The sequence below is a fragment of the Branchiostoma floridae genome, chromosome 3, assembly GCF_000003815.2.
Source record: "Branchiostoma floridae strain S238N-H82 chromosome 3, Bfl_VNyyK, whole genome shotgun sequence".
In the NCBI taxonomy this organism is placed as follows: domain Eukaryota; kingdom Metazoa; phylum Chordata; class Leptocardii; order Amphioxiformes; family Branchiostomatidae; genus Branchiostoma; species Branchiostoma floridae.
The window spans coordinates 3,207,926-3,226,497 of record NC_049981.1 but is presented as its reverse complement, the minus strand read 5'-3'; the positions used below and the strand labels follow the sequence as shown (position 1 = coordinate 3,226,497).

Here is an 18,572-nt window from a genome sequence, read left to right as displayed (position 1 = left end):
TAACTGGGAAACCCTTTTTTAATCTTGGATTGGGGCTGCACCCGTCCGATTTGGAGGGACGTTGACTGGGGTCTGCGTGTTGGAAAAAGGGCCTTAACCCTCAAACACCCGAGTGGGGTCACACGTGCGTATATATTTAAGTCCGTATGAGGCGCGCATGGGAGTATTTACCTCCACCAGGCCCCACAGGTCGTTCGAAAAATAATAGAAATTGGACAAACGTAAACAGGTAACATGTCAGCTAAGTTAGCTGGGTCGCTAACCATACTTCTCGGTCAGCTAACTCATCTGGTATGTTATGTATCTATATTTGTCCAATTTGTACTATTTTTCCCGCGACCTGTGGAGCCTGGTAGAGACTAAGAGCTTCATACGCACCTCAAGCGGACTTGAATACATACCCATGTGTGAACCCACCTTAAAAGAGAAGGGCTTGCAACGCTTCCCTCAACTGTAAAAGTATAACCTGCTGTAGAAACAGTGAGAACACTTGTTGCCCTATGTGCCACTTGTACATTTGTAACCTTGGTACTTCAGTAGAACTTCCATTTTTTGTGTATCTTTTGACCTGGACATACTTTTGTCTTGATTTCTTCGTGGCAGATAACGTGCGATGCAAGGAAGGCGTGGTGTGTGTTTTGGCTCCTAGCGGCTTGCTCTGGAGGATTGATTTGACCCACTCACACTGAGATGGACCCCCTATTCTTGTCAATTTCTGCTGCCAATGTACCAAAACTACGTATACAGTTCCACAGAAAACACAATCTTGCCATGGTACGTTTTACTTAATCTATGTTAATTCATAATGTCCATTTAGGGATTGATTTTCTCCTAAGTTGAAACAAAGTTTCCCAGGTTTTCCTAAGTAAAATTATGCAGTAACGCAATATAGCCTCGCAGAGTTGCCAAGCAGATACGACATTAAAGTTATTTTTTAGGTATAACCGGCTACTGAACACAATGACAAGGTTCTGCTGCCAGTGCACATGTCATATTGTTTATTCATCAAATGTGTGAATACAGCAGAAGCCGATTAATTGCACAGCCTATTTGCCAACGAATTTCGTGCAACTATCCGGCTGGTGCAATAATCCGAAGTTATCTAGCTGGACCACGCCGGTTTGGGATTTTGAGATTTTTGCGCAGTTAACAGAAGTGTGCGTTTATCCGTTGTGCAATTAACTGGTTTCTACCGTGCTAAGGTTTTGTAATTGGTTCAGGAGTTTTCGGTTTGTAGTCGGCTGGGCGGATCATCATGGTTGTGTGGACCAGCCCCTTGTAGCCATTGAAGGGCAGCCAGTAGCCGAACTTCCCCTCCGTGACCTCGTTCTCATACTCGGCGTTCAGGTTGCAGTCGAAGCAGCGGTCGTTGTACCACCAGCCGCCCTTGTAGCCTTCAGCACAGCTGGTAGGGAAGGCAAAGATGTTGGTATTTCAGTAACAATACCAAATATCAATTAACAGTTTTTATGAACGTTTCATGTTGGTTATGACGTCGTAACACATCGAATTTCAACAAGCCGGGTGTTCAATGACTTTCTAGATGTTAAAAAGTGTTATTCGATGATTATAGCAAATGACCAATGTGTTATGACACCATATGCATCTTGGGTTGAGGCATCAACTCTTAAATATCAAATTTCAATGTTGAAGTCTAATTTCCTGAGCAGAAAATTATTAGACTTGCCCAAATTTCTAAATGACCAACTCCAATTCTTATAATCGAATCAACATGGGTCTTATCATTAAAAAAAGAAGTTAATGCCTTTAGGTTAGTACTTTAATTGTAGTCATTATTCAACAACATAATGATGCAACAGTGCTGTGAGAGCCTATAATTACACTAAATCTGAACAACAGTTAACAAGCTTTTACATACTGAATCAGGTTTGTGTCCGGATCTGCACCAGAATTTTCTGCATCGGTACCCACCCCTACTAAAGACCTATGATATATGCCCTGGTACTCACCTGTATGGTTGGTAGGTGTCGTTGTCCTGGTCCTTGGTGCTGAACTTCTTCCCGTTGTGAGTCATGAGGGCGTCGCCAGCGGTGCCGGAGTACTTCCCTACCTTCAGGGTGTACTTACTGTCCTCATCCTCCAACCTACACACACACGTACAAAAATTTTGTATGGATGGACGTGTAACTAAGACTTGGGAATGTTGTGCAAATGCCGATCCTGGGACTTCCCAGGGTGGTACTTAACTGGCACCCAACAGGAAAAGGAAGGTGGGGGGGGGGGGCATGACATGGAGGAGAACAGTGGAGCAAGACCTTGCTTAGATGGGATGCACTTAGGAGGAGGTGCAACGGACAGCAGCAGATAGAAAAGTGTGGAGAACAATGACGGCCCACTTCAATGGATACTGACATGTGGCGAAGATGATGATGATGAACTTGTAAAGGCCTGAATGGATTGAATTTGATATGTATGTAGGTTGATAAGACCTTGAAACGATTAGAATTCAGATTGGTACAGTACTTCAGCAGGACTTCCAATTTGATATCTTCAGTTATGAACAAGCTATAGTCGTGATTTTTCAGTGGTAGAGAGTAGGCGGTATACATGTACGTTTGGGTCCCCTAGCCGCTTTTTGTAACTGCAGGGGCCAGTTGAGTTGAGTTTATTGAGATTAACAGTCTGAAAAGATAAGTCAAGAAGGGTAATTTTGGAATGTAGTACTGGAATGTGTACTTCAGGAATGTAGAATGCTTGTTTAAAACTGTGGCAGGTGAAACAGAAGATGTGCAGAAGAAGAAGACAAGTTGCCATACTAACTTGAAGTCCTCGTACACGGCGACCCTCTTGCTGCCCGCTGCGTTCTGCACCTCCACCCTCAGATGGTATGGCTTCTGCTTGGTGAGTTGGTGGACCTTCTCGTTTCCCCACCAGAATGTGCCCATGGGGTTGCCAAACCCATGTTTGTACTCGTTCCAGACCCTGCACAAAGAGAATAGTACACAAACTTCCTGGCATGACCAATTACCAAAGTATCTGCAACTCTTGTGAGTTAACATTCTGAAGTGATCAGTCATCAGTATTGATCCTGAAGAAGGCGACAGTCCCAGGTCGTTGAAAATTTGATCCATAACTATGTGTTGGAGTACTTATACTATCAATGATTACTGCTTGCATGACAAGAATGGTACATGTACATTCCAGATATGTAGGTAATAGTACATTTGTATATGACACGTTTATTATTAGATTAGACATCCACATAGACAATACGCAAATACAATTCAATTTAATATATACAACTGGGAAGAAATGAAGAATACTTTCAAACATTTCATCCATCACACTTCTTTAGCATCACTTTAATGAACTGGCAGACAGCTCAATACAATATATATTATCATTCAATACAGTATATGTATATAACTGATACTGACCCTGCTATACAATTATACAGACTGTTGCTCCCAGGCAACTGTATTTCAAACTTTATGATAGGAAAAAATTGAAGTTTAGCTGGATGACTTCATACTTTTCAAAGGAGTCACTCGTCTGTCTGCGCTGGATGACGGTCCACCCCCCTCCCTCCTTGTTGTTGTCCATGTCACAGTATGTGATGACAGATGTCCGCATGCCCGGTACCATGGTACTGTACAGCCCGGACCGCTTGGACGGGTCCTGCTCGTGTATATGTGCGCAGTCTGTTTGTGGGGAGGGGGGATAAAAAATGTGTTACTCAATGCATTAAGTTTATATCTATTGTTTGGTTTGCGTACCCGGTAAACCGCCTCTTGGCCTGTCACTCTAGGTTTCTACTGAGGTGTACAAGCTGCATATCCGGACAGGTTTATTTGAAGGGAAGAACGCTTTGCAATGAGTGGTGCTCAGCAAGGTGCTCCATTTCATATCCTATCTGAGGGACGTCCCTATAACCAAAGCTATTTAATGCAGTCATTTTCACCTGAGGTGAGTATGGAAAAACGGAGTAAAGTGCCTTTACCAAGACCTGTCATGGATGACAACCAGTATCTGTTAAAGTGATTCGAACTCAGTACCTCCTGGTTCTGAGTCAAACACCGTAACCACAAGCCCACCGTGTCACATGGCCTTTAACAAGTATAATGGCAAAATGATTAATAGTAACTAGGGGGATACAAACTTAACCACGTTTGAGATCATGTTCTCGCCGCAAAAGCGCCACCTACATCAGTTACGTATAGCGGCGAGAAACAGCACTCCAATAGAAGGTCTGAGGAAGATGTCTGACAGACATCCAAACGTAAGCAGGTGAGATTAACTGGTTTTGAAGAAAAATTCTTTATTATCCTAGCTCAAATAAGTGTTTCAACTGAAATCACTTTAGGAAAGGTTGTTATGTTTACCTTGGACATCCTTTGGCTTGCTTGGTTTTGGTAGTTTTGGTTTGTCGGTGCCATCTGTGTTGTCCTTCCCGTCGGTGTTGTCCTTCCCGTCGGTGTTGTCCTTCCCGTCGGTGTTGTCCTTCCCGTCGGTGTTGTCCTTCCCGTCGGTGTTGTCCTTCCCGTCGGTGTTGTCCTTCCCGTCGGTGTTGTCCTTCCCGTCGGTGTTGTCCTTCCCGTCTGTGTTGTCCTTTCCCTCCTCACCGCTACGGACATCCTTATCATTAGTAACCTTGGCTTCAAGCTCATTCACCTGTTTTCATTAAAAAAAATGGATCAGCCATTTGTTCTAAAAGTCCACGTTGAAATAAGGTTGTTTTGTGATTGTTTCATGTTTGTGGTTTTCACGGTGACATTTTTACCGACTCGGAGAATTTAAAACCACTGCAAACATTATATTCCTCTTTTACAATTTAATTGGAAACTTTAATTTCCTCCGCATTGCAAAATTGAATCCCCGTAAACATTTTCACTTTTATATTTCAATAAAAGAATCCACATGGGATCGATGGCATCCACGCCAGCACTGATTTTCGTTCTTGCCCAAAAAGAAAATTAACCGTACAAAAGTGGCTAAAATGAGTATATACTAACCAATGCTGTTAATTGCATGTATACAGTATTGGAAAACTGATACAATGTCGTATAATTCTAAATTCAAAGTCAAAGAAGAAATTTGACAGAATACAATGTATGAAAAATGTGTTATTTTGTGTACCATACTCTGTGTGTTTAGTCATTTGTTCAAGCATCCTGACCAATTAGCTTTTATACTAATGACAACATTTTAGGGGGCAAAACTTTTTTGTTACTCCACACTCTCGCATTATTTGTAGGGTTCCATGCAATCAAATCAACATAGAAGAAAATTTGTAAAGGATTTCAAATACCTTTTGTTTGAGGGCCTGTAGTTTGGCCTTGAGTTCGTTCAGAGCCTCTGATTGGCCAGTTTTCAGGACGTCCATGTGATCTTCTGCTGATTTCTTCAGGTCGGCAGTCGTCTTCATCATATCGGGCAGCTGATTGGCTAGATCCTCCCTGTATTTCAACCAATGACAACTTCAGTGCTATATATTCGTGGCTGACATGATAAACATGCGGTCCTATGTTAGCAATGAGAAATTGGGATCATTCATCTTCTTAAGGTGGGGCCACACCTGCGTATATATTTAAGTCCGTGTGAGGGGCGCATGGGAGTATTTGCCTCCACCAGCTGGCCCCACAGGTCGTTGGAAAAATAATAGAAATTGGACAAACGTAAACAGGTAACATGTCAGACGAGTTGGCTGGGTCGCTAACCATACTTCTCGGTCAGCTAACTCATCTGACATGTTATGTATCTATATTTGTCCAATTTATGAGCCTGGTAGAGACTAAAAGCGTTATACGCACTTCAAACGGACTTGAATATATACGCATGTGTTTAGCTGATAAGAAATCTGTATCTGTATCAATATAGCCGGTATAACCGACCTTCGGCGTAACACACCAGATTCGCAGGCACGCGGCGCGGCAGCAGCTGGTTATATTACACCGGAGGACCCGTTATACCTAAGTTTTGCACATCTATCTGCAAGCGTTCTTTGAAACTATCCAGAGAATATGCCCCTACTGTGCTTGGTGATAACAAATTCCACTCTACGATAGTTCAAAATAAAATATGATGAGGGAAAACTAGGTAAAATAAATTAGGGAAAACATTTGGCACATGGCGCTATGGTACATTACAATGTGAGTATTTTTATGTGACTAGAAGGTTATGTTTTCGATTTTGCTATGGTGGGGTTGATGTGTGTTAGTAAAGATTTACTGTGTAAACTGCAGAACTCCAGAAGTTGTAGATTTTTTTATTGCAACATATATTTATAAGACATGGAACACTCAAGTCATGACTTATATTCATGCCACCACCGAGAACGAATACAAATACATGGGTTTGTGGATTGATCTTCAAGCTTGATAGTGAGTCTCCTATAATAGTAACTTCCCACAGTACTGCAGCGGAATATGTATGTAAAGAGGCTAGAATTTTCACTTCAAAAGAAGTTGTTGTGCAAACGAAAAAACTACGTACATCTTCGGCCGCGAACTTCACCAGCTAAAACTGTCGATACGGAACTCATGCGGACTTGAAATGGTGTAAATACTTCGTACCTCTTTTTCTTCTCCAAGTTCAGGCCGTTCTGCATCGCCAGTCGGTCAGCTTCTGTGTCAGACTTGGCTTTCATCACCTTGTCTTTGAGTTCATCTGCCTCCGTCTTCTTCTCAGCAATGTCAGGACTGGCAGAGCTGTCCCCCCTACTGCGGCTGGTATTGGGAAGAAAAGACAGTATGTTTCATTCTTCATTTCTTTCTTCACGTCTTGTTAAAATAAATGCTTCAAACGTCCCTTAATTCATATTCTCCAAGCAGTGGTTACTGTTTTATTTTTTGTGTTCAAGTCAAGTCAAAATCTTTTCTAATTGTGTTGTGATTGAACTTCAACATTATTTTGATGGATGTTATGAAACTTGGAATGAAAATTTAATAAAAGTCAGATGTTAGAGTTAATCCACCGCCGTCTTTCTTGAAGCAATGTCAGAAGAGAGTCCCCTACCGCGGCTGATATTCGGGAGAAAACATGGCATTTTTCATTTGGACACTTTCTTCAAATCTCGTTCGAAATATGACGCAGGTTTTAGAGAATACTCTCACACAAGAACCAAGGAATGAATGATAGCATCTTTATATATGTATGCCCTATCGGGCTAAATAGAGGCATTCATATGCAAAAGCCATAATAAAGTACACGTGGTGACATCGAGATGATATAACATTCATCTAGAAAGGGGTTTTAAAACTTGTTCCACTTCTTCTTGTCAGTGATTTTGAAAAGTTAGCTTGAGATGTGTTTGTGATCAAAATGCATAGGAAAAACGAATATTTTCAACACTAGACAAAGATTTAAAAAAGTGTGGGAACTTTCCTATAAAAAAACCTTTATTGTACGTATATACAGATCAGATAGTTGACAGATACATGGAACATTTGCAACATCAACCAACACAAGAATCATATTCTATGAAGTGATTTCGACTTCTTCTCGCTTCTTTGTGATACTGAAAATGCAGGAACAGATATGTTTTACAATAAAATGTTTGTCTAAATCAATAAGAAATATGAATTTTCTGTATTGCTCAGGTGCATATATACGAAATTTGTGCTGTCTTACCTTCTGGGACACCGCGGAGTGTTCTGGTTGGGGACATCGTAAGCTTCCGTGGGACATTTGAAGTCTTGGGCGGCTGCAGGCACCACTAGTTCCGCTATCATCAGGAGAACGCACACCGGGAGAACTAGCTTCAGGGCCATCTGTAACACACGGGCACAGGTTATTATATAGGGGTGGGACAGGTGAATTCTATACCGGCTGCAGGCACCACTAGTGCCGCTATCATCAGGAGAACGCATACGGGGAGAACTAGCTTCAGGGCCATCTGTAACACACGGACACAGGTTCTTATATAGGGGTGGGACAGGTGAAGACTTTACCGGCTGCAGGCACCACTAGTGCCGCTATTATCAGGAGCACAGACACCGGGAGAACTAGCTTCAGGGCCATCTGTAACACACGGACACAGGTTATTATATAGGGGTGGGACAGGTGAAATCTGTACCGGCTGCAGGCACCACTAGTGCCGCTATCATCAGTAGCACGCACACCGGGAGAACTAGCTTCAGGGCCATCTGTAACACACGGACACAGGTTATTATATATGGGGTGGGACAGGTGAAGTCTGTACCGGCTGCAGGCACCACTAGTGCCGCTATCATCAGGAGCACGCACACACGGGGAGAACTAGCTTCAGGTTCATCTGTAACACACGGGCACAGGTTGTCATATCATGCTGTCGTAAAAATTGTTCATATGCACATTTTCTCACTAAAGGCCTACGTTACATTTCCAACCCGGTGCCCGTCCGAGTGGCTTTCGGGAACAAAAAGTATGACATACATGTATACTAACTTTATTGCGCAATAATTGTACAAGGTAAGCGTGGCATCTACCGATATGATATAAAAAAAGACACCAAATTACACAAAACGTAAAAAGAATACTTGTGGGTATTATTCGTGTATATTTTTTGCGTATTCATTTCTATTTTCGTTTCCACAAACAGCCTGGCCGGGCCCTGGTTTGGAAATGTGACGATAGCCTAAATTGACCAGCCAGAGCCTAATTTTCGTGCCGTAAATATAATTGACAAAAGAATATCGGAAAACGGATACTAATGTAAAAGAACAAAGACGAAGATGCTAATTAATAAAGAACAAAAATGAAGAATCCATGGTTTGATTTTTACGTTCCTTCCGAAAAACACGTACACAGCCCCAAACCAAGATGCCCTACCCAGGATTGTCTCTCTGTTACCGACTAATCATAAACTGTGAGACCGCTACCAGTTGAGCTACAGGGACATCCCTGTGCAACCCGGTAATGTTAAAACCAGTCTTCTCTCGCTGACTACAATTCTACAGCCCGCAAACAAGCTTATGAAGAAATATTAGTAGTCTCATAAATAGTATGTGCGCCATATATATGAAACTACCCCCCTTCATACCATTAGAAGAACTTGGAAATAGAGGAGGGTACCGGTACATAACAGTGAAAAAAGTTGTTGTTTTATTGTTGGACCGGTCCGGAAAACCTGGACCTGAAAATCAGAGGATCAGATTTTGGACCGATTAGAAAATGAACAAATTTTCCCGGCAGGCTTTCACGTTTGGGGGGGCGGGGGGCTTACTAAGAAAATAACAAGGGTGAATAAGAGAGGAGAGTCGATAGTCATTTTTGCCAAGTTTCGACAGTCACACTTGGTCTAAAATATGAAGATAGAATTCTAAAACGCCAGTAGACGTCTGATAATCGTCAAAACAGGATCATTCGTAGCGAAATGGGCCATTGAATTTTTTTTAGTATCGCCCATTTACAAGTTTTCAGAGATAATCAGGTCCAGGTTCAGATCCTGGGCAGGTTCTCTGGAACTGGACCGCACCTGTACCTCAGTTTATTGTACCTGTACCCACCCCTACTTGGAAACGTTCAGTGGAAAGATGAAAGATGCGCTACTTACTTTGTCCGTTCTGCTGGTCATCTGGTGGCGTGGCCTCAGTGCGGACAGGCCGGATTACGAGATGGCTGTGATAACCTTCGCAAATTTGTATATGTGATTGGAGGTGGGCATCACGTGATGGTCTCATACGTAACTTCAATAGGAATACGCGGAATACATGCATGGTTTTCTCTTACTTGTCCTACTTTTCGTCTTGATAGATTAAAGACTAAATGAGGTGAAACTTGTCCCTTGATTTGTTCTCCCTTTGTTTCTGTGTGTGTGTGTGTGTGTGTGTTTGTGTGTGTTTGTGTGTGTGTCTGTATGTGCTTGCGTGCATGCGTTTTGGTGGCTATGTAAGTGTGGATTACCTCCAGGAAAAATGGAGGTATAATTGTTATAGGTCTCTCTCGTTCTCTCACTCTGTGTGTGTGTGTCTGTGTGTGTTTGTGTGTATGTACATGCAAGCTGTTAAATGTTTGTGTGCGTTGTTACTGAAGTATTTACAGCGTATTTGCTCGCTAAGGTGTTTCTATGCTATCTTACTTGCATTGTTTGATCGGTGAACTCTTCTGACACGAAGACGAGTTGATGAGTAACTGAATGTCCAAATATCCCTGGTGACTTTACATACGTGTGTGTGTGAGTAGGTGTACGTACTACGCGTTTCGATGTACCTGTCAGGTATGGCAACAGAAATAAGACCGTGGTATTTGTCCAGTGTATAGAAGGGTACTTAGAAGTTTACAAACGTTGTCACATTAGTACAAGTATACGAAATACATGTAAACGACGTTTAAAAAAGAAAAAAAAAAACTCGTAAAGATTTGTTTGCATATCTTTATTGATAATTCAACTGTATTTGACGCAATTTTTAACTGTAAGGGTATATTGAAAAACAAGTTGTACGATCTCAGTCTACTAGAGCCTTCTTGCAAAATACAATGATCGATGTATGAAATCATAATTTTACTCATTTCACATTCGATGACAGAACGCAATGTTGGCTGAACATCAAGTGTTCACGTTGTAACGTTAACATTACGCACGAGAATTTTTCGGTGTTCCATTATTACATTTTCTCATGTTGGAACTATTCTATCCATAACGCGCTCCATTCAAGTCGTGCTCCGAACGGGACCAATCCTGGATATCCAGAATGGGTGATACAAAGCACGACTTGGATAGTAGCACATCTTGGATACAATAGTGACGGCGATTTTACCCAGATTTAGGAGGGTTGTAGTCCATGTGACGGATCATCATGGCGGACGCCTTCAGGCCCTTGTAGCCGTTGAAAGGCAGCCAGAAGCCGCTAGAGCCGGTGGGGTTCTTGTCGCTGTAGTAGCCGTTCAGGTTGGCGTCGAAACAGTGGTCGTTATACCACCATCCTCCGCGGTAGGCCTTAGCACAGCTGCAAGAGAAATAATGACAAGGGCAAATTTAAGTCAAACTAGACAGCTAATGCATTTGCAAACACATACAACAGGTTCAAATTGATTAATTAAGATATTCCGCGAACAATTAAAAAACTTTATTACTTTAAGATGTAATGTCTATAGACGTCGCTTTATTCGATTTGAAATTCGGAAATCCGGCATACCATACTCTAAATCGCACAAAGAAGCTTCAAAATAAGCAAATATATGCCGTGGATTTAAAAAATAAATATTGGAAAACGTATACTACTGGCATAGAACATTGCAAGGTCAAAGAAGTTTTGGAAGCACAAAAATGAAGAATCTATTGTTCGGTATACTATATTCTGTGTGTTCAGTCATTTGTACAATCTTCCTGACCACTTTCATTTCATAATAAAGAGAACTTTATATGGGTAAGTTTTTATTTTCATTTTAGTTCATGTTTAAGTTTTTTTTATTCGCACGCTCACATCAGTTTTTGGATTCCCAGATGATGTCATCTATATGGCCTACTGCACAGTACCGAACCAATATGACATTGACCCACCTATCCGGTATGTAGTCGTCGTTGTCCTGATCATTGCTGCTGAACTTGATCCCGTTATGAGTCATCAAGGCGTTCCCAGCATTGCCTGAGTACTTGCCGACGGTCAACTTGTACTTGTTCAGCTCGCTGTCAATTCTGAAAAAGAAACAAAGATAAATGTAGGATATAGGAGAATTCTTTTTGCACAACCAGCAGGTACTTGCATTGTTTACGTTTCGATGTTGCTCAGACACCTTCGCCAAAGCTTTTACCTCGCCCCGGTTCATCACTGGGGTTGACTGTTGATCAAGGAGGCGATGTGGATAAGAAAGTCAACCCCAGCGATGAACCGGGACGAGGGGGGATACAAGCTTAGTCACATTTGGGATTATTTTCTCGCCGCAAAAGCGCCACCTACACCGGCTACATATAGCGGTGAGAAGCAGAACCCCAGTTAAAGGTGAACTGGCATTACAGTCCCCGGATCCCCTACAAACCGCAACAACCTGTCCTCTGTACATACCTGAAGTTGTCATAGACGGCGCTCTTCTTCAGACCTTGTGTGTCCTCCATCTCGATGCGCAGGCGGAAGTTCTCTCCCTTCGTCACCTTGTACACCTTCTCCAGCCCCCACCAGAAACTGTCCATGGGCTGCCCGAATCCGTTCTTGTAGTCGTTCCACGGCCTGGACAAGGTAATGGTTAAAGGTAAGTAAAATATAAATAGTCGTTGGGGTAGGCCTTGCTTGTTATCCACTACGTCTGGGCCACGGTATAGAAATTCGGAGCCCGACCCTTTCCTCCCACCGCCTTTTACCTCCCCAGCCGAAGTGGAGTGGTAAAAGTTTGTTTGTTTGTTTGTTTGTTTGTTTGTTTATTACGAATCTCCATTAGTTACATTGAACTATTCTTCCTGGAGTCCTCTACACACAATCCAATAAAATATATTACAACAAATTACACATATAATGTCGATTAGTCAACTAGCAAGTAAAAGTCATGTAAAGTACCTATCTCAAGGACACAACCAGCCCCCCCGAGCTGTCCTACCACTTGCTACATGGTGTGATCTAACACTACATGGTTAGTCCAAATGGAGTGGAAAAAGTCATGTAAAGTGTCTATATCAATGACACAACCAGCCCCTCCAGATTTTTTCCTACCTCTTGCTACATGATGTAATAGAACACTACAGAGTGTTCCTACTCTAGCAGTAACCATGGTGACAGTCGTCTGATCCAGGTCATTGACCTTGGAGAGGTAGAAAAAGAAGACGCGGAGCAAAAACAAACAAAACAAAAAATCAAAACAAAAAAACAAACAATATGTTTCCCTTCCGTGGAGGTAAACGTAAATTCTGCAACTACTTGCCTGTCGAAAGACGGAGTGGCCGCCTTACGCCTTTGGATGACAGTCCAGCCGCCCCCGTCAGTGGTCATGTCACAGTAGGTGATGACAAAGTTCGTCTCCCCTGGGACCTTGGTGCTGTACAGTCCAGACGGTTTACTGGGGTTCTGCTTGTGGATCAATCCGCAGTCTGAAATAGGCGAGAAAAAAAATTAAGAACTCGGGATCGCGACAATAAAAATATCACTAAAGGAGGTATCTCACTGCAGTTGGGGCACAAATACGGCACTACGGGGTTCGAAAGATTACTCAACGAATTTCAGAGATAAAGAACAAATTTTACTATGTTTTGTGTATTTTGCTGTCTTCTAAGTCATACCTTTACGTATTACGCAATATCTATACTATTAAAGAATCGGGGAAATAACAGTGCGGCCTTGAACGAACCCCGCAGTGCCGCACCGGTGCCCCAAGTGCAATGAGATACCACCGTGACATGCACCTTAAAGCTTGTCTGTTTTCTTACATGAGCTCTAATACTCAAGGAGGGTACGTTACATGGATGTTTTAATAGATAATCATTTTGAAATGCACATGACGTCACAGTATCCAATAACGTACCTACTTGTTCCGCACGCATCAGAAAGCAGTCAGTGTTGTTCTAAACTCCCCAAGTACCCCCTACTTAAATTACAAGCAAACTCAACTGAATACAAACGTGTCTGAAAATACGTTCCGAAAACAATTTTCAGGAGCGATAAGAAAAATTCGTCTTGTTTTTTTTCTTCTTTTATATCTCCTCGACGACTGGCCTTCTTGGTGTGCTTATTCTCCCACTTGTATGCCGAAGGAAGTGTCTATACGTATTAGAGGAAATATATGGAGTCTGAATGGAGTTAGTGGGTACCCGGTATTGTTTTATAAAGACACATAGCGTAATTTGCCATAAGTGTAATTTTGCAAAGTAAAAACTGGATGATCATGTATCTATTGATACATAATACATTCGAAATAACACTCCCTTCTGGAGTATAGTATTCAAACTACAAGGTAACACTATGTCTATAGAAACTATGGTCACCAGCACAAACCTTGAGGATGGGTGGGCTTCGTAGCGCCGCCGGTACCACCAGTGCCCGTGGTACCAGTACCGGTGGTACCGGTGCCCGTGGTACCGGTTCCCGTGGTACCAGTGCCCGTGGTACCTGTACCAGTGGAACCGGTGCCGGTGGTACCGCCTGGTTTTGTACCGGTGCCGGTGGTGCCGGTGCCTGTGGTACCAGTGCCTGTGGTACCAGTGGTACCGGTACCGGCGGGTTTAGCTGCGTTGGCCTTTGCTTCCAGAGAGTTGACCTTGAAAAATAACAGATTCAACGATAGTAACTTGTTACCCAAAAAGTCATATATATCTTTATGAGAGCAGCCAAAGGCATTTGAAAACTTCGTCAGCCCTATAGATACGACATCTTAAGGTTATCTCTAAGTCATTGCGGTGGCCAATAGACATGTCGTTTTGGTCTTATTAGGTTTGGATGGTTTGGTTTGATACAGATCTCTATTAGTGACTGATGTGTCACTATTCTTTCTGGAGTCAGGGTGATTTGTATAGAATCACCAATTCTAGATGGAAGGACCATCGCACACCACACCATCGCACATGTGGTGGGTTCTTTAACGTGCGTATGCATGTAGTGCGTGGCTCTCCCAAAACACGGGACCTCCATTTAACGTCCTATCCGAGTAAAGTCAGGAAAGCCATGCAGGGGCACAAGATCAGTGACGCGGCAGGATTCGAACTCGGTCCCAACTTAAACACACTGCCGCTGCGCCACGCGATCACACTTATTAGAGTACTAGGTATTGGGAACTAGCTATAGCAACAGGGAACTGCACTCTTGTGCAGCGTCATGAGTTAAAACTTAAAGCTTACTTTTTGCTTCAGTAGCTGCATCTGCCTCTTCAGGTTGGTGATGGCTGCCTGTGTGCCGGTGGCGGCAGTGGTGGCAGCGGTGGCGGCTGTCTGTAGGGCGGTGGCCTTGGTCATTAGACCCGTCACCTTAGTGGCTGCTGCTGCCCTGTAAGGCAATCAATCACACGATATAAAAGCCGTATTGAGCAAGACATTGTCGTGTGGTACGTTTTACAGATAAACACAGAAATGGTATATACACAAACCATTTTTTTTCAATTTAATGCTTTTAATACTCTTAAATTTAGAGTTTCTTTAAACTTAGAGATTTTTAAGTCCTTCCCACACCGAATATGCATGCGGCCGCCATGCTATTATAGGGCAAGGTTGGCCCTTGACGTTTCTTCTAAATCTCGCAGCTAAAATCAACCTAATCGTGAAAATACTGACACCTCCCCCAACCCCTCGAGTTCCGGTAGTCCACCGGGACAAATTTGTAAATGTCAGAGCCCGGCTGGGGCTCCCTTCGAACATTTGCATAATTTTCGCATAGAGTAACCCTAATTCATCCAGGAGGAGTGCACAGGCGCTTCCAATAATGCATTGTATAGCCTTCCAGGGGGTCAAAGGTCAAATTGCATGATGGGAAGCTCCTTCGATCTCCTCTGCCTTCATGCGTACCTTTTACTCTTCTCCAGATTCAGTGAGCTCTCCAGACTTTGTTTGTCGGCGGTCATCTGGGACTTCGCCTTCGCAACATCCGCCTTGACTTTGTCCGCTGCAGTTTGCTGGGTCTTGATGTCATTGGCCAGGGTCCTGTCAGAAAATAATCAGTTTAGAAGGAGACCGATTACGTCATATTTCCAAACGGGGTAGCTTTCGGGAACCAAAAATATGATATAGAAAAAAAAGAAAAACTGCACGAGACGCAAAGAGAATATTCGCCGGCATTGTCTCTGTAACAGTACTTCACCTTTATTCGGTGGTTTACCCATATCCGTTGTTTTTGGAAACAGCGTATCCATGGACATCAAGTGGAAGAACGGTTGTTAAAGTTGTTATATGTACAATACATTGCCGTTTGAAAACACCGTCGACTTGACATCCCTAAATACATCCTGGTTTTGAAAACAACGGATATAGGTTACCCCACCGATAAAGGTGATCCAGCGTTACATTTCCACGTATAAATTGCTACTTTTCGTTTCCACAAACAGCCCGGGCCCCGGTTTGGAAATGTGACGTTTAAATAGCAGGTCTGTGCTCTCCACGTGTCGTAATAGCTATCTTTACAACATACATGTACTTGTCTTTTTGTAAGTGCAATGAAATTAACAGTGAAATGGATTCTTCATACACTATACAAAGTATACCATCAGATTCGCCCTTGAGGCGTCGCCAAAAAAGGCGCGATGCAGTTAAAGATATCCAAGAAGACTTACGTCGGGCATTTGGGAGTATTCTGGTTCTCCACGGCATAAGCTGTTTTGGGGCAGGTGAATGCGGCCTGTGCGGGAGACGTGAGGCACGCCACCGCCAGGAGTACAGCCGCGAGTAGCATCTTACAGTCCATCCTACAACATGGGGCAGGGAACAAGGGATTAGGACACTACTGGGGAAGGAAATAGCATAGCTATATATAAAATATATGTTGATTTCAATCGCATCGATGACATTATCTCGACAAAAAAGGCAAAAAGTGCGACAACTTTCGTCCATAAACCCCCAACCTCCGCCACCCCCGTCATATTGTTACAGGTTTGCAATAGAAAAACCTGTATTGGTTTGGAAAAACATGAATTGGAGCTTTGTTTGATGGCAAGAGGTTTTGCAATTTCGACGTGTTAACGACTAACTGCCTTCAGCACATTCTGATAACTAGAAAATTTTTCAATCACGCAAACGCAATATGCCAGCTTTTTTAAATACACTTGTTTAATTTCTTTTGGCAACAACATGTTCGGGACATAGTTGGCGCTATACGGTTTACATGTATGCTCGGCTATGTGTAATAACCGGGGGCCTTTAGGTGAGAGGGAAGGAAAATCGAGCTTCGACCTCAGATGTTCGAGCGAACCCTTAGCTCTCCTAAAAGTCAGTTACCAACTTCTTTCTACTTAAAATACGAAGCGAATCCTCATCAAACATTTAGAGAATGTCTTCCTAGATTTTAGAGTATGCAAAGCACGGGTCACATAGCTCCAATCACAGTTCACCCTTGTTTTTCTCACTACCTACTAATTTTCAAAAGGACGTCGACTGGAAAATTTTATGTTTTATATTTGTTGTATATCAATGATACTCTAAACTTCATGCTAGACATAACTGTTGTAATTTGTGGTCTGCAACCTATAGCTACTTCTGAGCGAGCCCCCAAACTTATTGATCACTGCTCATAGAACTGATTCATAATTTGTATAATATTCTATATTTTTCATTCAATGACGTGTTTAGTGTAGATTCTCACGCAATCTAGGCGCACATGTTCTCAAATGACAAAGCTATCTTATCTTCTCGGTAAATACCTGGAAGCATCAGAAGAAAACATTTGCTCACCTGAATGCTTCTGGTCGCGCTGGGCTAAGTACTAAGTGCTGGTGCCGCGAAGCTGCCTCAACATCAGACTGACCGCAGTATGACATCACGAGGCGGTTAAAGTTAAAACGAGACTTTACTTATGTGTTTGCCATCACTCGGAATAAAAAAATCGGGCGTCTCAAAACTTTTCTGTTTTTTCTTCAACAATTTAGGGATCATAAGTAGTTTTGGTGATTACTAGTAACTATAAATTCTTCATAATTTTGGTAACATTTGGAGCGTTCTGTCGTAATAAACCTGGAAGATAGTTGAGGGGTGGGATTGTTTTGCTGCATTTGTTTGTCTGCCTGTTTATTTATTTGTTTCTTTGTTTGCCTTTTTTTCGGTAAACGTCGCACCACAGTAACTTAACGATAAGGAAAACATATGTATTCTCACGATTTTGGCTTGTCTATAGCTTAGGTCATAGTACAGATTGTTTGTTCGAATGTTTATTACGCAGATCATAGCTTGATTTGCATTGTCAAAAATTAGATTGGTAATTTCGAGTGTTTCTGAAACAAAAGGTTTAGATGTATGTTGAGGGTAGGTTGAATTGTATTAGATATCAATTACTGTTAATGCATTTAAGTTCGCGGGGAATGGATTTTGCGGTAGCGGGAAAAGGACTTTTCGCGGTGGTTTTAAGTTTGCGGTAGCACCATGCACTGTAGTCTCTTACTGCCACGGAAAAATGTTTGCGGTGGTTTTAAGTTCGCGGCAAATTTGCAACGCGAGAACCGCGAACATAAAACCACCGCAAAAATTTCTACATTTACAGTACGCAAATATAGACTTTATATTAGAATTAATTTTTAAAATGCTATATTTCGGTGGTGGCAGGTAATGGGAGTTGGGTACTTGTGGCATTATGTATGTTATCTAGTAGTGTTCAACACTACTAATAGATTTTATAATGTGTTCATCAGTTTCATGATTAACGAGAAAAAAATGTCCGAATTCGGCCAAATGGTAGGACTTTCAAACTTACAAAATGTAGTTTGAATAATTTGTCTCTCTTTCTGTTTCCAAAAACTGTTTTGCCAGCATAACTCTAGATGTTACATTTTGCGTGTATATGAATTATGAGGATAGTGTAGTCACATGATTGACTGCTGCAGACCAACAAACATCATTGATATAAATACCAATTATTGCTATAAGAATAAGAGTTTCTTTCAATTCCCAGACGTTGTAGAACAATGAATAAAAGGCAGTGATTTTATAACGAAAATCATAAGTTAACGTCTGTTTCTAGCGAAGCAAAATTGCGGTTTGCGCCAGAACAACTCTGAATAAAAAATCCGTGTGTTTGGCATAC

The 18,572-nt window shown here is 42.2% G+C and overlaps 2 protein-coding genes across 2 annotated transcripts; both read right to left on the bottom strand.

The window, feature by feature from the left end:
- Positions 1-978: 978 nt before the first annotated feature.
- On the bottom strand, positions 979-9,635 carry LOC118412568 (ficolin-1-like). Its single transcript, XM_035815512.1, has 9 exons — positions 9,494-9,635; positions 7,591-7,855; positions 6,534-6,686; positions 5,270-5,417; positions 4,344-4,632; positions 3,494-3,662; positions 2,782-2,943; positions 1,971-2,105; positions 979-1,405 (listed from the first exon to the last, which is right to left on the bottom strand). The coding sequence occupies exons 1-9, from the start codon at positions 9,618-9,620 to the stop codon at positions 1,198-1,200; spliced, it is 1,656 nt and encodes a 551-aa protein (XP_035671405.1). The 5' UTR covers positions 9,621-9,635; the 3' UTR covers positions 979-1,197.
- A 662-nt stretch (positions 9,636-10,297) lies between these two features.
- LOC118412515 (ficolin-2-like) lies at positions 10,298-17,331 on the bottom strand. Its single transcript, XM_035815405.1, has 9 exons — positions 17,231-17,331; positions 16,117-16,248; positions 15,356-15,490; positions 14,696-14,840; positions 13,857-14,118; positions 12,790-12,955; positions 11,943-12,104; positions 11,441-11,575; positions 10,298-10,886 (listed from the first exon to the last, which is right to left on the bottom strand). The coding sequence occupies exons 1-9, from the start codon at positions 17,314-17,316 to the stop codon at positions 10,694-10,696; spliced, it is 1,416 nt and encodes a 471-aa protein (XP_035671298.1). The 5' UTR covers positions 17,317-17,331; the 3' UTR covers positions 10,298-10,693.
- Positions 17,332-18,572: the final 1,241 nt, after the last annotated feature.

Bases quoted from the DNA above. Each gene is read 5' to 3' on its own strand.
- LOC118412568 (XM_035815512.1), bottom strand. From the start codon at position 9,620: ATGAGACCATCACGTGATGCCCACCTCCAATCACATATACAAATTTGC. The intron at 6,687-7,590 runs GTAAGACAGCAC...TCCCAATACCAG, and splicing joins ACTCCGCGGTGTCCCAGAAG to CCGCAGTAGGGGGGACAGCT. The intron at 2,944-3,493 runs GTATGAAGTCAT...CTCTTTGTGCAG, and splicing joins ACGAGTGACTCCTTTGAAAA to GGTCTGGAACGAGTACAAAC.
- LOC118412515 (XM_035815405.1), bottom strand. From the start codon at position 17,316: ATGTCATACTGCGGTCAGTCTGATGTTGAGGCAGCTTCGCGGCACCAG. The intron at 16,249-17,230 runs GTGAGCAAATGT...CCCATGTTGTAG, and splicing joins GCGCGACCAGAAGCATTCAG to GATGGACTGTAAGATGCTAC. The intron at 15,491-16,116 runs GTAAGTCTTCTT...ATTTTCTGACAG, and splicing joins AATACTCCCAAATGCCCGAC to GACCCTGGCCAATGACATCA.